Raw genomic sequence first — 17,289 nt, forward strand, 5'->3', positions numbered from 1 at the left:
GCTGTTTAATTCTGTAGATTAATTCAGTAATATAAATCTGACAGGACCATTCTCATAGTCACACCAGATGCCCACACTTGCCCCTGCGCTGATCTTCTGCCACCCACACTGCCACTGATTACCTTCCTCATAGGTGGCCAATGATGGCTTCGCTACTGCCAGACAGCCCATGAGCCAGCAAGAATTAGGACCCCGAGAAGTGAAAAGAAACAAGTGTAAAATCTGAACTGCAGCCAGAAGAATTGGGACCCATCCCTGCCACGTGCCTGTGTCTCATCCCAACAGTAAGCTCAAGCTCCTGCTGAGGGCTTTTTCGCTTTAGATTCAATAAAGAAAAAAAAAATGATGATGCTGAAATGTGTTTCGTATTGTAAAAGTCAGAACCACTCCCTCTGGAAGGCCGTGCTCCAGGCTGCAGTGGCAGCAACGCAGCAGAGACCAGGCTCTTCTTGCCCTTCACTGAGTTTGATTAGGCAGAGGATCAAGACATCCTCAAACTCCCTGTCAGAATACCGAAACGCACCCCCTAAGGAGGAGGAAAGGGCCAGCCTCCTCTCCCTCTAATCAGCCATCATTAAACAAACAACTAACAGCGGGGATCTTGTAGTATGCACTACAGCCAAGAGCTACCGACTGCCTGATCCCGAACCTGCACTGCAGCGGTGTCAGCAGGCCCAGCTCAGCAGCCCTGGGGCTCAGCAGCCCCGGGACACGGCAGCCCCGGGACACGGCAGCCCCGGGATACGGCAGGCCCAGCTCAGCCCCATGGGGCGCCCAGCCTGGGGCACGGGGTGGCTCATGGCACCCTTTCCCTGTGGCTGAGCCCCGCATCAGTGTGAGGCACACACCACACCAAGGCCCTGTGTGCCCGATGGGTGCTGACCATGCAGAGGCCATAAAGGCAGAAGAGGAGGTGGATGCACCAGCCCAGACAACACGCTAAGTTTCCAGAGGGCCCATTGTCTGCCAAGAGCCATGATGGGCCCCACAGTGCCACAGGGGCTGCAACAGGCTGATGGGTGATGGCAGCCAGGAGGGCTGCTGGAGGGCCAAGAAACAGGGCCAGACTGCTAACGCCACAGCAACCCACTGCCAGACCCCCGAGCTGTGGGCTGCCTTACCTGGGAGAGGCAAATGGCACAAGACAGCAGAAGCCACCCCACAGCTGAAGCAGTATGGCAGCCGGTGAGATCAAATTGGTGCCTGGCTGAGGTAAAGCGGTGCCTGGATGAAGTCAAAAGTCGCCTGGCTGAGGTAAAGTGGGGCCCAACTGAAGTAAAAAGTCGCCTGGCTGAGGTAAAGTGGGACCCAACTGAAGTAAAAAGTTGCCTGGCTCAGGTAAAGTGGGACCCAACTGAAGTAAAAAGTCACCTGGCTGAGGTAAAGTGGGACCCAACTGAAGTAAAAAGTTGCCTGGCTCAGGTAAAGTGGGACCCAACTGAAGTAAAAAGTCACCTGGCTGAGGTAAAGTGGGGCCCAATTGAAGTAAAAAGTTGCCTGGTTGAAGTAAATGGCTTGCTAGCTGAGGTAGGATGCTTTGGGGGGAAAAAGTGAGGTGTTGGCCCTGGAGAGCCACCCTGCAGCAAGCCGCCCTAGCATGGCTGCAGGTCTGCTGGGGGGGACATGCCGTCCCCCAGCATGGCTCTAGCCTGGCGCATCCACCCCTGGCACCACACAGCCCTTTCCCGAGGCTGCTCCTGGCGAGGAAACGCTCCCAGCACCACGTCCCTCTGGGGCCGCAGGGACCAGCCACATTCCTCTCAGGAGCCAGCCCTGGGCTGGAGGCAGCGCTGCCTTCTCGTTTGGGGCTGGGGGGTCTCTGTTTTGGGAAACTGACGGCACTGCCATGAAACAAAAAAAATACATTTAGGCAGAAACCAAAACTTTCCTTTTTTCGAAAGAAAAAGCAATGGTTCTCTAGCTACGTTAGCAGTGAGATCCGGCTGGCTCCGTCCGGTACCTGCCACAGAGTAGGTACCTGCTTAGTTTGGAGGATGACAGCAAGAAGAGGTTGAAGCACAAGCAGGGGTGGGAAGGCAGGACCGAGGTTACCAACAAGTCTGTCAAAACAAGTACATGTGTGTGTTTTGCTGCCCAGCCATTTACCTTGCTGAGTGTGAAGACTCAGCTTCCCAGGAGCTGGTACGGGATAACGTTTTGCTGCCTTCCATGAGGATGGCAGAGCACCAGGCAATAGGAAATAGAAATCCAGGGCATCTATCCAGCAGCCAAGCACTGAGGCCCTCCACAAGCATTTAATCCCCATAAATAACCACTACAATACTCCCACGAGGCAAGGAAGCACCAGCCCCATTGCTCAGACAGGGGAGACTGAGCGCAGATGAATCAATGACAGCCCAGCCCACACAACCAGGGTCAGAACTGAAAACAAAACCGCGAAGTCCCACTTTCCCCTCTGTGTTCCAGCTGTTAGACAACACTGCCCCCAGTAGCTCGGCTTTCTTCCCAAACTAAGGTATGCACGTCAGTTCCCTGATTGCAGAGGGGAGAAGAACAGAGGGGGAAGCAAACCCTGGCCTTAAGCACACTGCACACAACCTCCATGGCTGCTGCAGAATTTAGCAACTTCCAGGAACTGCAGAGCAAGCCAATAAACACAACACCAGCTCCACTGCCACTTCCCCTCTGTGGGAACAAACCAGAGCTGTGGTCAGCCTGCACACGGAGAAAAAAGGTGCTCCACGTTGCTGACCAGACCAACCACTTGCAAGTGGAGAGGATGAGAAGTAGGGCTGCACACCCCCATAAGAGCCAGGGCTCTCTGATGACTTACGAAGTACCTTTCCCAAGCAGCTATAGTGCATCTACGTCAGGAGACGCTTTGCATCTTGTGGGAGTGGGGGTGTTGGAGATTAATTTCCAGACGCAGTGTCCTCTCCCAGTTCTCTCTGAAGCTATGGGATCAAGCTACAGACTTGCATGGGTCACAGCTAATCCACAAGAAGTCAGAATGCAGCAGTAGGCTTTGCTGGCTTGTTTTAAGAGATCTGATGGCTAGCTGTAATTAACGCTCTAAATGCTGCAGATTCTGAATTATGCCAGAGGGTAACACTCCAATCTGACTGGCTGCATAACACGGGTCACTACACTCAGCACAAAGCAAATATAAAGTAATGTAACTTAAATTCGTGGCTGTATCGGATGCAATCTGTGCATGTAATCAGAAACTAAATTATTCAAGGACAGTGACATTGCTACCTTGACAGTTTACTCTCCTGCAAGCACCGGAAAGGCAGAAAGATTTTCAAGAAATGGCTAACCGCTGGGTGCAATGAGTGACAAGAGGGAAAGCAGTGAGGGCCAAGGGTCTCAGTTCAGGATCTGGCTGTTGGGCTACTGAACTTACTTTGTGTTGTATGAAACACAGACTCAAGAACCAGTGATGCTTCTGGCACTCCCTCCAAAAACGGGGTGTGTCTTCTCTTCTAAATTAAAACTTGGGAATTGTGTTGTGTCAGTGTAGCAGAACCTCAAGTACCACCCAGACAGCTCAAGCTTTGTTTCCATGGTGCTGTCTAGTATGTGCTATGCCCTATAACAGCTTTACTGCACAAAGAGGCAGCAGTTTTCTTTTTTTCTTTTTCTTAAGTAGGGCCGTTACTTACTGCTGGTATGAATGCAATCCACCGCATATATTAGCTACAGTGAATTTTCTTAACATAACTGAAAGACTAGCACAGTGTAACCCTTGGCCTCTTCTAGCTTTTGTCCTACCACCTCAGCTTTGTCTACACTAAATTTTTTAAGACTTCTGATACAAACTTTGCACTGATCCATGCAATCAGAGGCTGCAAATCTAGGCAGAGTTCAGTCTATAAAGCCAGTGACTTCATTTTTTCCCTCTGTAGGAGTAAAATAACGTTCCCACACTCTGATAAAAACCTTTGCTCTGCACAGATTTAATTCATTACTTATGAATCTCTGGCCAACGTCACTCTGTTCATTTCAGTGGCTCTCTACTTCCAGTTGCCTCCTGAGTCCGGGAGGACAGGGAACCTTTTTTTTTTTACCGTGTAGTGAAGCAGCCGAGAACGGATCCTGACTAACGGCTTCACCAACTTGTTACTTGTTTTAACAGTCCTCTTCTAGAAAATCACCCAGGTAGCAATAATGAGCTGCCCTCCACAACTGCTTTACAGAGTTGGTCAGAAGCCAAGATCTTTTCCAATGGAAACTCTTCTCCCAGGGAATCACCCTGCATACTATTTCAGATGAGTACTTTGTTTTGGTTTAGAAATAGGAGAAGATTTTTTTTTAATTGGGCTATGCTTAGGTGCAAGGGCAGTTTCGTGACACAAATCACTGAGGAGTTGCTATAGGGCCTGCTGGAATCATTTATGAGACCAGAATAGCAGCAGCTCCACTAACACCTCAAAGGCAAGTGCCCGTGTTCCAAGCTTAGGCTTTTGCAGGATTGCTTAGACTTGGGTGACTTTTGCAGGTCTTGGGTGAGGGCTGTCTCTTTGCTGTGTCCACACTGTGCCTAAACTATGAGATCCCAGAGGTGGTACAGCAGCAGAAAATGTTTAAAGTGCCAGTTGATTGCTCTTTCCATATCCAAACTCCTCTTTTTAAAAACTCACTCTTTCCAGAAAGCTTTCCAGCCCTTTTCATTTGGGGAGGGGTGAAACACCACCCTGCCGCGGGCCAGCTCCACACTCCAGGCAGCACACAATGCTGTCTGCACACGCTCCAGCAGAGCACAGATGCTTTCACAAGGTCTTCACAATGCTCCTGTGACTGTCTGTGGGTGACAAGGCAAGACACTGTCCCAAAAACCCTGTCTCGTTCCTCTTTCTGTTGAAGAAATGCAGCTTTAAACAGAGGTGTCTGAAGGAATAAAAAGCACAGCTAAGTGGACGGAATGTGGCTGCAACACTTTTCTTAAGAGACTCCACTCTGCACTTCATTGCAGTTTCCAACCGTTCCCTCAGCTCTCTGAACCCCAGGGGAGGAAACATGGCACAGACACTGCACTGGGAGCACGCGTCACGGGATGGGGCCCGTGATTATTATTCGTATCACCCCATGGACTGCCTGGCACTGGCTGAAGAGTGTGACTCGGATGGTTCTCTCTCACAACCAGCTATGCAGCCTCTGCATGTGAAAGTCATTAAGCAATAGCACAGAAGCAACCCATGAGGCAAAACCCGTGAACATTCCCATACTGACAGAACGCCAGTCCCGCTGCCAGCAAGACGCCGGCACTGGGCTGCACACAGGTGCTGACGAGGAGCCATGTGCATCTCCTTGAAGTTAACACTTGTGTGGCCGGCTCTCCTGACAGCTCCACAAATGGCACACGGATGCTGGAGAGCAGAAGAGCCCCGCGGGGCCTCCCCCCATGCGCAGTTCAGGGCCTGTGTGCCAGCACTGATGTCCTACTGTTGGAAATGTGGCATATGGGAACATCGGCAGTGGAGACAGGAACTGAAACATCTGTTTTTTCCAAGCCACACTTGGAAAGGCTAAGCTGTATTCAACCCCTAAAACACAACCAGCCCAGCTGTGAAGCAAGCAGATGAACAGAGAAGTATAAAAATAGCCACTTCTGTAGTCTTCTTTCAAGCAACATGAGGTTGCCCTACAAAAATAAACACACAAAAAGGAACAGTCATGGGGGGGGGTGGCTATTAGAGGGACTCATGCTCACATCACTGCAACATGGTAAAAGGATGCAACCCCTCAACTCACAGCTCTGTGTTCACAGTGTATTCCCTCCCCAGCTAACCACTTTGGGTCTGTTTGCAGTGCAGCAGGAATCACCCGCAGCTTCCACACATGGTCCCTGATGGGATTTAGAGACAGATACTTTCACCAACATGACCTAAAACACAATCTGCATGCTTCAGGCCGGACTCACTCCACCCCCTTCCCGAGGCGTGGCTTTGAGAGAGAAACTAACAACTTTGGCCAACACAATTTGTCTGGGCTCTTGCTTTCCCAGGCTTAGCTGTTCCTCGGGTTCCTCCCTCAGGAGGACTCAACCCACACCCTAGATCCTCTTTTTAGAGAGCCACTCCCACCTCGATGAAGCATTTGCTATAGCAAATCTATTTAACCCGTTCCCAGCAGGACCAGTGCCTCCAAACGAGCAGGGAAAGGTGTTTACAGAATCCCATACAAGCCACCATACCAGGGAGAGGAAGGACAGGCTTCACTGCCCGTCTCAACCAAAGCCGCAAGGAAAACTGCTCTTCTGCTTCTGGATCTACCTAGGTCCTCCTCCCTACTAGAGGAGCCTAGAGCAGCACGGATGCTGTGGGAGCCAGGGCCGAGGTACTGCCAGGGGATGTTGCAACAGAGCTGCACAGAGGCCATTGCTGGGGATCTGCAAGTACCATTAGTGATGCCTGACCAGGGAGGTGGGCGCAGGATCTAACCAGGGCTACAGCCACCACCCTGGAAATCTCAAACAGGGATCAGCCCTCATAACTTCATCACAGATATGCAAAATAGCATTGCATAGAGCCAAATGCATTTCTTGATACAAGCAGCTGTCTGTATAGGCGTGCAGAATACAAGCTGCCCAGCTGCTGCTGAAAGAAAAACAGGCATGGTACGGTGTTCATGTACAAATTTCAAAGGAATAGGAACAGGCTGGCTGAGCCCTGGCTTGCGCCCTGAATGCATGTCACTACAGATTGTCCCACAGGCTCATCAAAAGCAAAAGCTGCTGCAGACTATGCCTGCTGTCAGAGTGAGTACAGCCTTCTGATCATGCTCAAGAGCATACGCCAGCACAACCACGGCAGGAAGAGAGCATCCCGTCACCTCCCAACACAGCGGTGTCGGAGGGCAGCCCGTAAACCCCAGGCTGGAGGTAAAGGAGGGCCACATGGTTAACACACGTGCACTGCAACTGAAAAATGCCACAGGTGGGAGATTTGCTACCAAAAAGTGAACAACATCATTTCTTTTCTTCCATCAAATACTGTTAGCAAACCAGCATACCACACTATCTTAACACGGGTTGCTAATTAAATTACAAACGACATTGGATTAAACAAAATAACACAAGACCGTATACCACATCTGAAACTTTGTCTCTGATCTCTGCTTATTAAAGTTTTTAGTAGCCTGATGCCAGGAAGAGCCAGAAATGAGATGTACTCATTTCTAACCTGAGGGGGAACTATTTTTACCGTTAAGACTGGCAGAAACAGCTGACTGATTAATATTGTGCTTTGTTTGATTATCTCTGTTTAAATCCAGTGGTAGCACATCATCAAAAAGGATGCAGTCTATTGAGGGAAAGGGAGGAGCTGGAAAGTGAGGACAAAATCTGTTTAGTGGTCACGGTTCCTACAATATACCACAAATGCTACAGATGGTCAACTTGCATGTTGTTGATGCTCTTCTTGATGATAGCTATCCTTTAAAAAAATAGGGACAGCTGTAATCACATGCTCTTTGCTTTTTGTGCCCTTTGCAAAGCAAAAACTAATATTATATTTCAGTTTGACATTTTTAGTTTTGGTAAATAGAGATGCCAACTTAGCTTCAGTGTCTAAGTAAACAACAGTCCTTCAACATAAAAAACAAGCTAATTCTTTGCTGCCAAGGCAGAAATAAGGGCCAGGGAAGTCTGATTTGACACTCATCCTCCTGGGACAGGCAGCAACCTTTGGCAGAGCACGTTCGTGTAGGTGGCTGAAGCTGCAAGGGGTACGTGGTCGGTAGCTCTGCACCCAGCAGTCAATGTAGCTTTCCAGCCTTTAAGCCCAACCTCAGCAAGGCCTGGAGAGAAGGGTGGGCTGACGTGGGGTGGGAGAAGCGTGGGCTGACGTGGGGTAGCAGCCATTCCTCTGAATAGCAACAGCACCGTAAGTGCAGCCCACTAGCACAGCTGCCAACTTTCCACTGTGGAAGAGACAGAAATTTTTGCTTTGAGCCTGACAGCGGCTGCCTAAATCATGCTGTTAACTATCGTGGGACTAATCCACAAGTGCCTTCCCCCCCACGCTCCCTCCTGCACTCTCCTCACAGCAAGAGCAGGAACCCCTGGCTGTGCAGCTCCCAGCCTGCCCCACCCTGGCACAGGAAAACACATCCTCGCTCCTGAGCTGTCCTTCACCCCCGCTTACTTTCTTATTCACTTATTACAACTCAGAGAAATGTTTGGGGACATATGGGGGAAAATAAGAGACAAGATACAAAATCAAACTGAACTGCAATGATCAATCAAAGAACAACAATGCTTGAAGAAATGGAGAAAGGATGACGCAGAAATGCATTGTAGAAACCACAGTGTGGAAAACGTGGCATGACAAGAGATAATACAAGGAATCCCATTAAGTTACAAACAGGGAGAGAAGCATTAACAAACCATATGAGTCCATTTCACCCTGCCTTCTGATCGAGTGATCTTCTTTTTAAAACCCCTCTTTGTGAGAGCAGAATGAAAGCAGCTGGGTGAAACATGAGAGATGTGGCAGGGGTCTTGTCTGCAGGAGATGAGCAGGAGCGGGCCCACACTTTCACTCCAAACCGGAAAAAGCCACATGCAGAAAGACACCACCAGTAAACTTAAAAATTGCAGGAAATAGAAAAATCAATGCAACAGTTTTCCTTTCTACTAACATCTGACCAGAGTCAGGAGTGGGCATTCCAGCAGCAGGTCTTCCCGCTGCACAGTGGGGCTCTGAGATGTTTAACTAGGGTTTCTTAATGCCTGATTTTCTGTCACTACCAGGGATTGTAGGTTTGGCTGCACCAAACTGCAAATCTCAAAATCTTTAAATGCTGGGCTACTAACAAGAAAGTGAGACAGCTCGATGCTGCTCAGGATTATTTAATTCCAACTTTTGCCACGGAGCAGGATCACCTTCAAATGCCACCTGTCTGGTGGGTGCCCTTTCTTACCTAGCAGCACATTTTTGTTGACATCTTTTTAAACACCACCAAAAACCCACCAAAGTTTTAATTTTTTTAAAAAAAAGTAAGTTCCTCAGCCACGGGAACAGCGCTCAGATTTCACTGCAGCTTTAGGAAGGAGCACAATAAATAACCCAGATTCATGCCACTGCTGTAGCGGCAATAGCAGTGACACTTCACTCACGCCAGAGACACTCTGATAGAATAATACAGAATTGCCTCCTTGTTTCCTGCTTAAATGATAGTTACAATTTGCTTATGTGATTGGTCCCTTCTATAGGCTGAATGAATCTCATTTGCAAAATATTTATCTAGCACCTCATTTGGGCCTTTTTCCCCCTCCAAAATTTCTTACTAAAGAGAAACACAGCCTTGTTTTTGCTGGGGATACAGCTTCTTAAAAGAATGACATTCCAGACTGTTTAAGTTTTTTCTAGAAACAGCAGTAAAGCTATTTTGCCTTTGTGGACTGGACACTACTGTATAGACACTTCCACCGCTTGTGGTTTTACCTGAACTGGATTTTAGTTTTAATTGGATTTCCGTCCCTGCCCCCCCACCCCCGCAATAGCTTTTGAAGATACCCTGAGCTTTAAAAAGGCTTTTACTACATCACATAACAAAATCTAAATCACTCTTGAAATCTAAAATATCACAGACTCTAAGTTCCTGATTCATAAAATCTGTTTATTTTAGGAAGGTTTGCTTAGGTGAAGTCACCAGCTAGGCAGTGTAACCCCAGGGCTCACTGCCAAATCCACAAAAAAACCCTGCTGGGTTTTGGATGAAAGTTACGACCCCCAAATCTGCAAAGCTTCTGCTTCTGCAGGAGTGTGGCGATAGCAGAGCTTCTCTGATTTCAGCTTCTCCTTCTTCCCCATCCGCAAATAGTGTTCCACATTAATGAAGGAAAAACAAGGGAGCTTCAACACTAGTCTTTTAAATCAAGATTCTAACATCCACTTCAAGACTACCATGATACCGACAATGTGTCAGAAATAGTCAGTATTTGCAAGGGAAGTCTATGAGGTATTTCATTCCTCAACTGGAGGTAAAAGTCATACCGGCTCATGAAACATCTAAGTCTCAAAGTAAATGTGAACAAAATCCAGTAGCCCTAAAAGCAGAGCACTTTAAAAGAGATCAGATCAGAGCATTTCTCAGATGGAGAAACTCAGAAGCGCAAATGCTGCCACTTGAACCACGTTGCTCTTGAAGCATGGATTTTTATGTTGCACACTGCAGATTATTTGGAAAAACAGACTTTGCTCTTGATTCCAGCCAGACTGCCTTACATTTCAAGAACCTGACTCTGGAGATGAGAGGGGGCCAATATTCCCATTCGGTCTGCCTGGAGACTGCTTCCAGCTAGGTATGTAGTGTCTGCAAGCAGCAGAGCTTATTTCCTTAGTGATTCTTTGGATGGGGCATTTCTTCTGTAATCCTAGTAACAGTGCTGCTGAAGTTGGCATTTATTTCTTCAAAGTTGCTACGTCTATAACGTCGGATACAAGAGGAATTCATTTCCTAGGCCTTACTTCTAAAACTAGAGGTACGGTACGGTACCACATTTGCTGAGTGCAACTGCAAGCACACACGCCTGCCGCAGAATCGGGAAGCTTTGGCGTTGGGAATTTTTTTTACCTCAGCCTTCTTAACGACTGGGTTTGTTTCAGACCAGTAAAAAAAAAGAAAAAGGACAGCTATCATTAAAAGCTTTATTTACTTTATCTGTCAGTTTTCAATAAAGGGAACATGAAATGAATAGTGAGAACCGCTTGCATAACTACTGTGTCATGAGCCAGAGTCCCTCTCATCGCAACAGAAATGAATCTGTAAATCTTTCATGGTTATAATGACGACGTTAAGTACACATGTCTTCTTTCCCATCATCAGGAGGTCAAACAGGGCAGTAAACTTCTCCCCAAAGGAAATCCATGTGCCACAGCAGACTGCTTCAGCACATCTTATACCAGTCATCAGAATATTACCAGCACACACGTTTTCAGCTGAGTCGTGACTGTACACACAAGATAATCTGCTGGCTGACAAAGATGACTCTACGGTCTGAATTCCAAAGACAATCATCCCTCAGCAGAGCAAAGCTCTTCCCCTTACTGCACTGCTCTCAACAGTGCTATAAAACAAACATTTTTCTATCAAAATCAGAGGAAGATGTCAGTAAGACTATCCTGCCATTGCAGTCCATTTGCTCAGTACATTTCCCCTTCCCATATTCTGGGCACTTTGTTTTCTTGACCTGTGAGAGCTTTATGTCCAACTTCAATTTGTCACTGCAAAATAGGATCTACTCCAAAATGTTCTGGGAGCTTTTACAACTCAACGCCTCTGAACAACAATAATATAAACAGTCTCAAACACTTACTAACAAAATTAATAATCCTCAAAACACACTGTAATAACCCCAAGTCCTTAAAAAGCCAAATGAAGGACTCGCCATCACAGTCTTCAGAAGGCTGCTCTACAAGTGACCAGCAAAGTGCTGGCACGTTCTGCCTCTGTCGCAACAGCACACTGAGTCCCCAGAGCTGCTGATATCCCCATCTCACCGACAAAAGATAACGCAACATCAGAAACCCCTTCATAAAAATCAGTTTTTCCCAGTTAGGGACTTTCTGCAACAAACAACGGCTAGTTTGTTCGGGAAAATCTAAACATATCTGGTAAGAAAAACAGTCGGAAAACACCTTGTCTGCCAGATTTAGAGACATGCACATTTTCCTGAAGTTAGTCTAGATACATCCTGCCAACATACAATATAATGTTTACTGTGGTACTTTGCAACTTCTGCAACCTCTCTTAGTCTATACTGACACTAAAAAGTGGAAACTTAGTTAAGAATATCCGAAAAGAAAAGCAGACCCTTAACTTATTGAAATACCAGTAGAAATTAGTTCATGTGAGATTTTTCTACTGCAACGGGCCCCACGTCATCTCTCCTGCATGAATCACTCGATGCTTTTGTCTCCTCAAGAACAAAAAGTTGCTCCCTAAGGAAAACAAATTTAGGTTTGCAAATAAATTAAAAAAAAAAAAACAACATTTTTCCCTCAAGTCTGTTCTTTGCATCATACAGGAACCTTATTCAAGTGACTGAGCACATGGACCATTCTAACGCCCCTCCAAGAAACACACCTTTCCAACCAATTTACCCAAAACAACAAAATCAGCATCTGGACACAACTGTCATCCCATCTTAGCACTTCCACAGAGAAATCTTCATCTGAATGTGTTATTGAGTCGTTTGGCTTTTCTGTGAACAGAAAAGCCCTTAAACCACATTCAACTCATTTCCCGACACCGTTCTCCCCTTGCAATTTCCCCCAGAACTTCCAGAAATTAAGCTCCCGGCACAAACCTCTGGCACAGCAGCCCCTCAGGGTGCCCACAGGGTGCCCGGTTTGCCCCGCATACCAGCCAGGGTGTCTCTGGCCTCACACGCTGGCATTACCCAGCGTGTCCCAGTGCTTGGCAAGACACGAGCAGCATTGCAAGACACAGAACTGGAGAATAACCATTTCAGTTGGAAAGGACCTTTAAGATCTTCAGGTCCAGCCGTTACAAGATGACATGGTTGGGCAGCATCCTAAAAACACTGCTCCAGCAGCAGAGCCGGGCACATCCCCACAGCCCTGACCCCAGGGGCCAGCAGCCCTGACCCGGGGGAGGTGGGCAGCAGCCCTGAACAGCCCTAGCCCTGGGGGCTTGCAGCCCTGGCCAGCCCTGACCCTGCGGGCCTGCAGCCCTGGCCCTGGGGGCCTGCAGCCCCGGCCCTGGCGACCAGCAGCCCAGGCGACCAGCAGCCCTGGCCCGGGGGCCTGCAGCCCTGTGCCAGCCGAAGGCACGAAGCCCGAGCCGCGCTGCCAGGCTGGGCCCGCATACCTCACATACTGGAGCTGTTTTCCCTTCTCCCTCGCCTGGGCCACCGCTGCCCACGTCCGACCCCGCAGGCTGACGGCAAACTTTCTGCCATGTCTCTCCCCGCTGTCTCCCGTCCCACCCCCGCCCGGCCCGACGGCACAGCCGGCGCCCCGGGGACACCCGAGGAGCTGAGGTGCCGGGCAGCCCCCCCAGCCCCCGGTACTCACAGCGCGGCGGCGGCCGGCGGGATGCCGCTCCCCGGCCGCTCCATCCCGCGGGCAGAGCAGTTGACGAGGCAGGCGGGGCCGGTGCAGGTACAGCCGGCGGCGCAGGGCTGGCAGGCGGGGGGCGCCCGGGCCGCCGCCAGCCCCCCGCACAGCAGGGAGCAGAGCAGGCACCAGCCCGAGAGGGGCAGCCGCGCCGCGGGGACGCCATGTTTGCGCTGTGATCCAGTGTCTCCATTTCCAAAAGGCATCTCTCCCTACGGGCATGGCATGGCCCCGGCCCGCCGCTCCCCCGGCCGGCCGGCCGGGCCCGGCCGCGCCCCGCCCCGCCCCGCTCCGCTCCGCCGCCCCGCTCCGCCGCTCCGCGCCCGCCCTCCGCGCCGCCCGGCTCAGCGCCCGCCCGCCATGGCGGCCTCCCCCGCAGGGCTGGCGGTGCGCGCTGCTCGGCGGCGCCCGGCCCCGGCCCCGGCGCCGGCCCCGCTGTGGGCTTCCCCGCTCGCCGCGCTGACAGCCCCGGCCCGCCGCCGCTCGGCTCTGCGCTCCGCCCGGGCCGCGGCCGCCGCCTCCCCGCTCCGCCTCCCGCCCGGCGGAAACCCGGCGCCGCTCCAGCCCCGCCGCCCGCCTCGGCCGCCCCCGCCGCGCGGCCGCCCCCCGCACGGCCGCGAGGGCCGGGACCCGGGCAGCGCTGCGCCGCCGGGCGGGCGGCCCCCGGGGCTGGGCCCGGGCTATGCGGGCTCTCGGACCCTGCTCGGCAGGGGCGGGCACGGGGAGCGAGGGGGTCCCGGGGGCACAGGGGTCCCGTAGGGCAGGAGCATCCCGGGGAACAGGGGGGTCTTGGGGAAGGGAACATCCCGGGGAACAGGGGGTCCCAGGAAGAGGAGCATCCCGGGGGACAGAAGGGTCCCGGGGACAGGAGCGTCCCACAGGGCAGGAGCACCCGGGAGACCGGAGGGCAGGGGGGGCCTGGGGACAGGAGCATCCAGGGGGACAGGGGGGTCCCGGGGACAGGACAATCCTGGGGGACAGGGAAATCCCAGGGGACAGGGGTGTCCTGTAGGGCAGGAGCATCCCAGGAGATGGGGGGCAAGGGGGGTCCCAGGAACTGGAGCATCCCCGGGGAATGGGAGGTCCAAGGAACAGGAAAATCCCGGGGACAGAGGGGTCCCATAGGGGCAGAGATTCCCAGGGACAGGAGCATCCCGGTGGACACACGCATCCCAGGAAGCAGCAGTTACCCCAGGGGGGGCGTCTCAGAAACTAAGCAGGCCAGCAGGCAGTGAGTGCAGCATGGCGTTCTCGCAACAGGGGTTTTGGCTGTCCCAGAGTACCGGGAGATGGGCAGGGGGCAGCAGGGCACCCATCACTCCCTCCTTGGGGGCTGTTGGTGCTCAGCTCCCTGGCTGGTGCCCATTCCAAGACTGCTGCAAGCTGCTGCATCCAGCGAGAGCTGCAGGGCACAGCGCGTGTTACACGCCTGCAGCACAGGTGGTAATTCAGGTGTCTTGGAGAGAGGTGAGAACAAGGCAGGTACTTCTCAGTGTGGGTTTTTTTTTAATGCTGATTGTAGCCAAATCACGGGGTTTCTGTGCCACTTGCACCCTGTGCTGGCCCAGACCTGGTGAGGTCAATCCTGGCATTCTGTGATGGCTCCTCAGGGATTTGAACCAGTTCTGGTTTAAAGTGCCTGAAGAATATGACTGAAATAAACCCTTTGTACAACCAGAGGAAGCGTAATTCTGTCATTGCAGAGGGCATCTCTGCAAAACCAAACCCAGTCCCATTTGAAAGTGGTGGAGAGGAAGGTGTGATAGCTGGTGATTTCGCAGGGACCCTGCTTTGTTAGTGTTTACTATGTGTCGTGTTACTGCCTGATGGTATGTGTGGAGCATGGCCCCTGCCATCAGCCGAGGGGAGGATACAAGGAAGCTCGACTAAAACATGGAAGAAGTTGCTTTTGAACTCGTTCCGTGCCAGATTGCTCTGCAAACCAGAGCCAGTGATTCCTGTGCAGCCCGGCTGGAATTTCTCCCCATAAACACAGCAAGCACAAACATGTGGCGCTCTGTGTGGGAGGAGAAAGCTGGCACTGACCCCCAGAAAGACGGAGGAGATCTGGGGGGAAGCAGTGGACCAGTGCACAGTGCCCAATGCTTCCCTGTGGCAAGTGGCCCAGGGAGGGACATTTGAGAGTCACAGACCTAAAGATGGAGTGTTAAATCCTGCACGTCCTCTGGAGGCAGGTGCTGCTTTGCTCCGTGGGGGCTGATACCCGAAGTACCAGCCGCAGGCACTTTCTCCTGAGATGTGCTGATGCAGACAAAACTTTCAGCAGGGTTTTTGCTAAATAAGAACAAAAACATCTTGCTCTTTATTTATGTGATTCCATTGATTCCTGCAGCCATGCACACCCTTTGAAATATGTAACATTTAAGCTCAGTGCAGCAAATCACTCCAGCTCAGCCTCGGCATTGAGCCCACTCATGTCCATGGGAGTCCCCAGGACTGCATGCCCACCTGCAAAACCGAAGCCACGGCCTGTTCAGTCATGGCTGTTGCAGCAGTTACCGTCTTTACAAATCCCCCTGGAAGTGCCGTCCAGCAAGCACCTCTGGGAGAAGGGCTGCCCCTCTGCCGTACAGGTGAGTCACCCACCCGCTGCGAGGTCGCACCCCTCGAACAGACAGCCCCCCAGTGCCAGGGTGAGGGACGTTTTGTACTTGTCGAAAGCAGCTTGCAAGGGCTGCCTTCTGTCCAGAGCTCCTGTCACCCCTTGGAGCTGCACCCCTTGCCTCCACTGGCATTCCCCGTGCTCCGACAGCGAGCGTGCTGGGGAGCTGCCGTTCTGACACCCTACAGCAGGTGTTGTGTCGTGGTGCCCTGTCAACTGGCGGGCTCAGGAAATCTGCCTGGCAGCTTTCAAGGGAGAAACCACAACAAAAAGGGGTGGGAGCGAGACATGCTAGCTGTTCGCAAGCATCTGAGGAGTGCGAGCAGCAGGGAGCCAGAACAATTGTTCAGGGTGGTACCAGAAGAAGGACAGGAGCCTCAGAGCCTGCTACCCCTGCTGCTCCTCTTCTGAGAATAGACCTGGGGCAGGGGACGGCCGTGGGGGCATGTTTGCCTCTGGTAGTGGCCGGCCGTGCCTAAACCTTGTCTCTCCATGAGTGTAAAATGCCTGTGTGAGGATGCCTGCCTGCACACGCTCGCGTTGGGGCCAGGTCACGGGTTTTCACCGTGCGCTGCAGTGATGCTGCTGCGGTCCTGCCAGCAGGTGAAACACAGGCGTCTTTCCTTCACCTAAAAGAGCTGATTGTTGTTGAGCTCCCTCCACCTCGGGCACCCTGTAACCTTTGAAAGCTCAGGAAAGAAGGCCTGGGTGAGGGTCAATTTGGTTTTGAATCACGTAGGATTTTTTAAGCCAGTTGTGATTTCAGACACGTATTCTCTAGGGAACAAGGGACTGACCCACTGGTGCTGGGGGTGCATCCACTGCAGGTTACAAAGCCTGCGTTACACCCCCAGAGCTGCTCACCGCCTTCCCGCTCTGCCTGGTGTGCGTGATCTGGGACAGTCTGCTCCAACAAAATCCGTGAGCACCTGTGTGGTTTTAGGTACGTGCATTGTCCTGCTGAAACCAAAGGGGTGAGGTTAGCTGGGGCTCTGGCTTTCCTTATCCAGCTGCTGAACAAACCTTAAATAAGCCTGACAGCATCCAATTTCACTCATTGGCATGGTACTTAATATATGTGAGAATTTACTTTCCAAAAACATTTTGTGCCTTTTGGACTTGAAATCTGCTTGAAAGACACATCATCCTTTGCATGATGTATTGTGCCCAAAATAGCTCAGTGGTTACTACTTCCTCATGTGACTACGATGTATTTATTTCCGCTCCCTCAATTGTAAATTGCTTTTTAGGGTTTTTTTTTTTTCCTTTTCTTCTGTACTGATGCCCATATTTTTTCAGATAACAGCAAGGAGAAAATATCCTGTGTATGGATTGTAATCAGCAGATTAGATCACTAATGTAATCCAGCAGATGTAATGTAGTTAAGGGCTCTCCCCCAAAAGCTAGGGCTGCCAAGCTGTGAAGAGGGCAATGAACGAGGAAATAATTGAGTGAGTGGGAAAGGAGACAGCTCATCTGGATACAGCTGCATGACAATAATTTGTTCACATCTAATCACGATTTTTGATCTCAGAGGAAGGTCTTGTTGCTGAATCGAGATGGGTTTTAAAAGGCAAACTGCAGAAAATTATGGAAGTGGAAAATGTACTCTGGGCC

General features: G+C 51.1%; 1 protein-coding gene across 1 annotated transcript in view; it reads right to left on the reverse strand.

The window, feature by feature from the left end:
- Positions 1–13,337, reverse strand: part of PKD1 (polycystin 1, transient receptor potential channel interacting) — a 98,948-nt gene extending 85,611 nt beyond the window's left edge. The window contains exon 1 of the mRNA XM_056337682.1: positions 13,008–13,337. Coding sequence (XP_056193657.1) covers positions 13,008–13,255 — 248 coding nt within the window. The 5' untranslated portion in view covers positions 13,256–13,337. The remainder of the gene's footprint in view (positions 1–13,007) is intronic.
- Between the last annotated feature and the right edge of the window lie 3,952 nt (positions 13,338–17,289).

The sequence above is a fragment of the Falco biarmicus genome, chromosome 4 (genome assembly GCF_023638135.1).
Source record: "Falco biarmicus isolate bFalBia1 chromosome 4, bFalBia1.pri, whole genome shotgun sequence".
Lineage (NCBI taxonomy): Eukaryota > Metazoa > Chordata > Aves > Falconiformes > Falconidae > Falco > Falco biarmicus.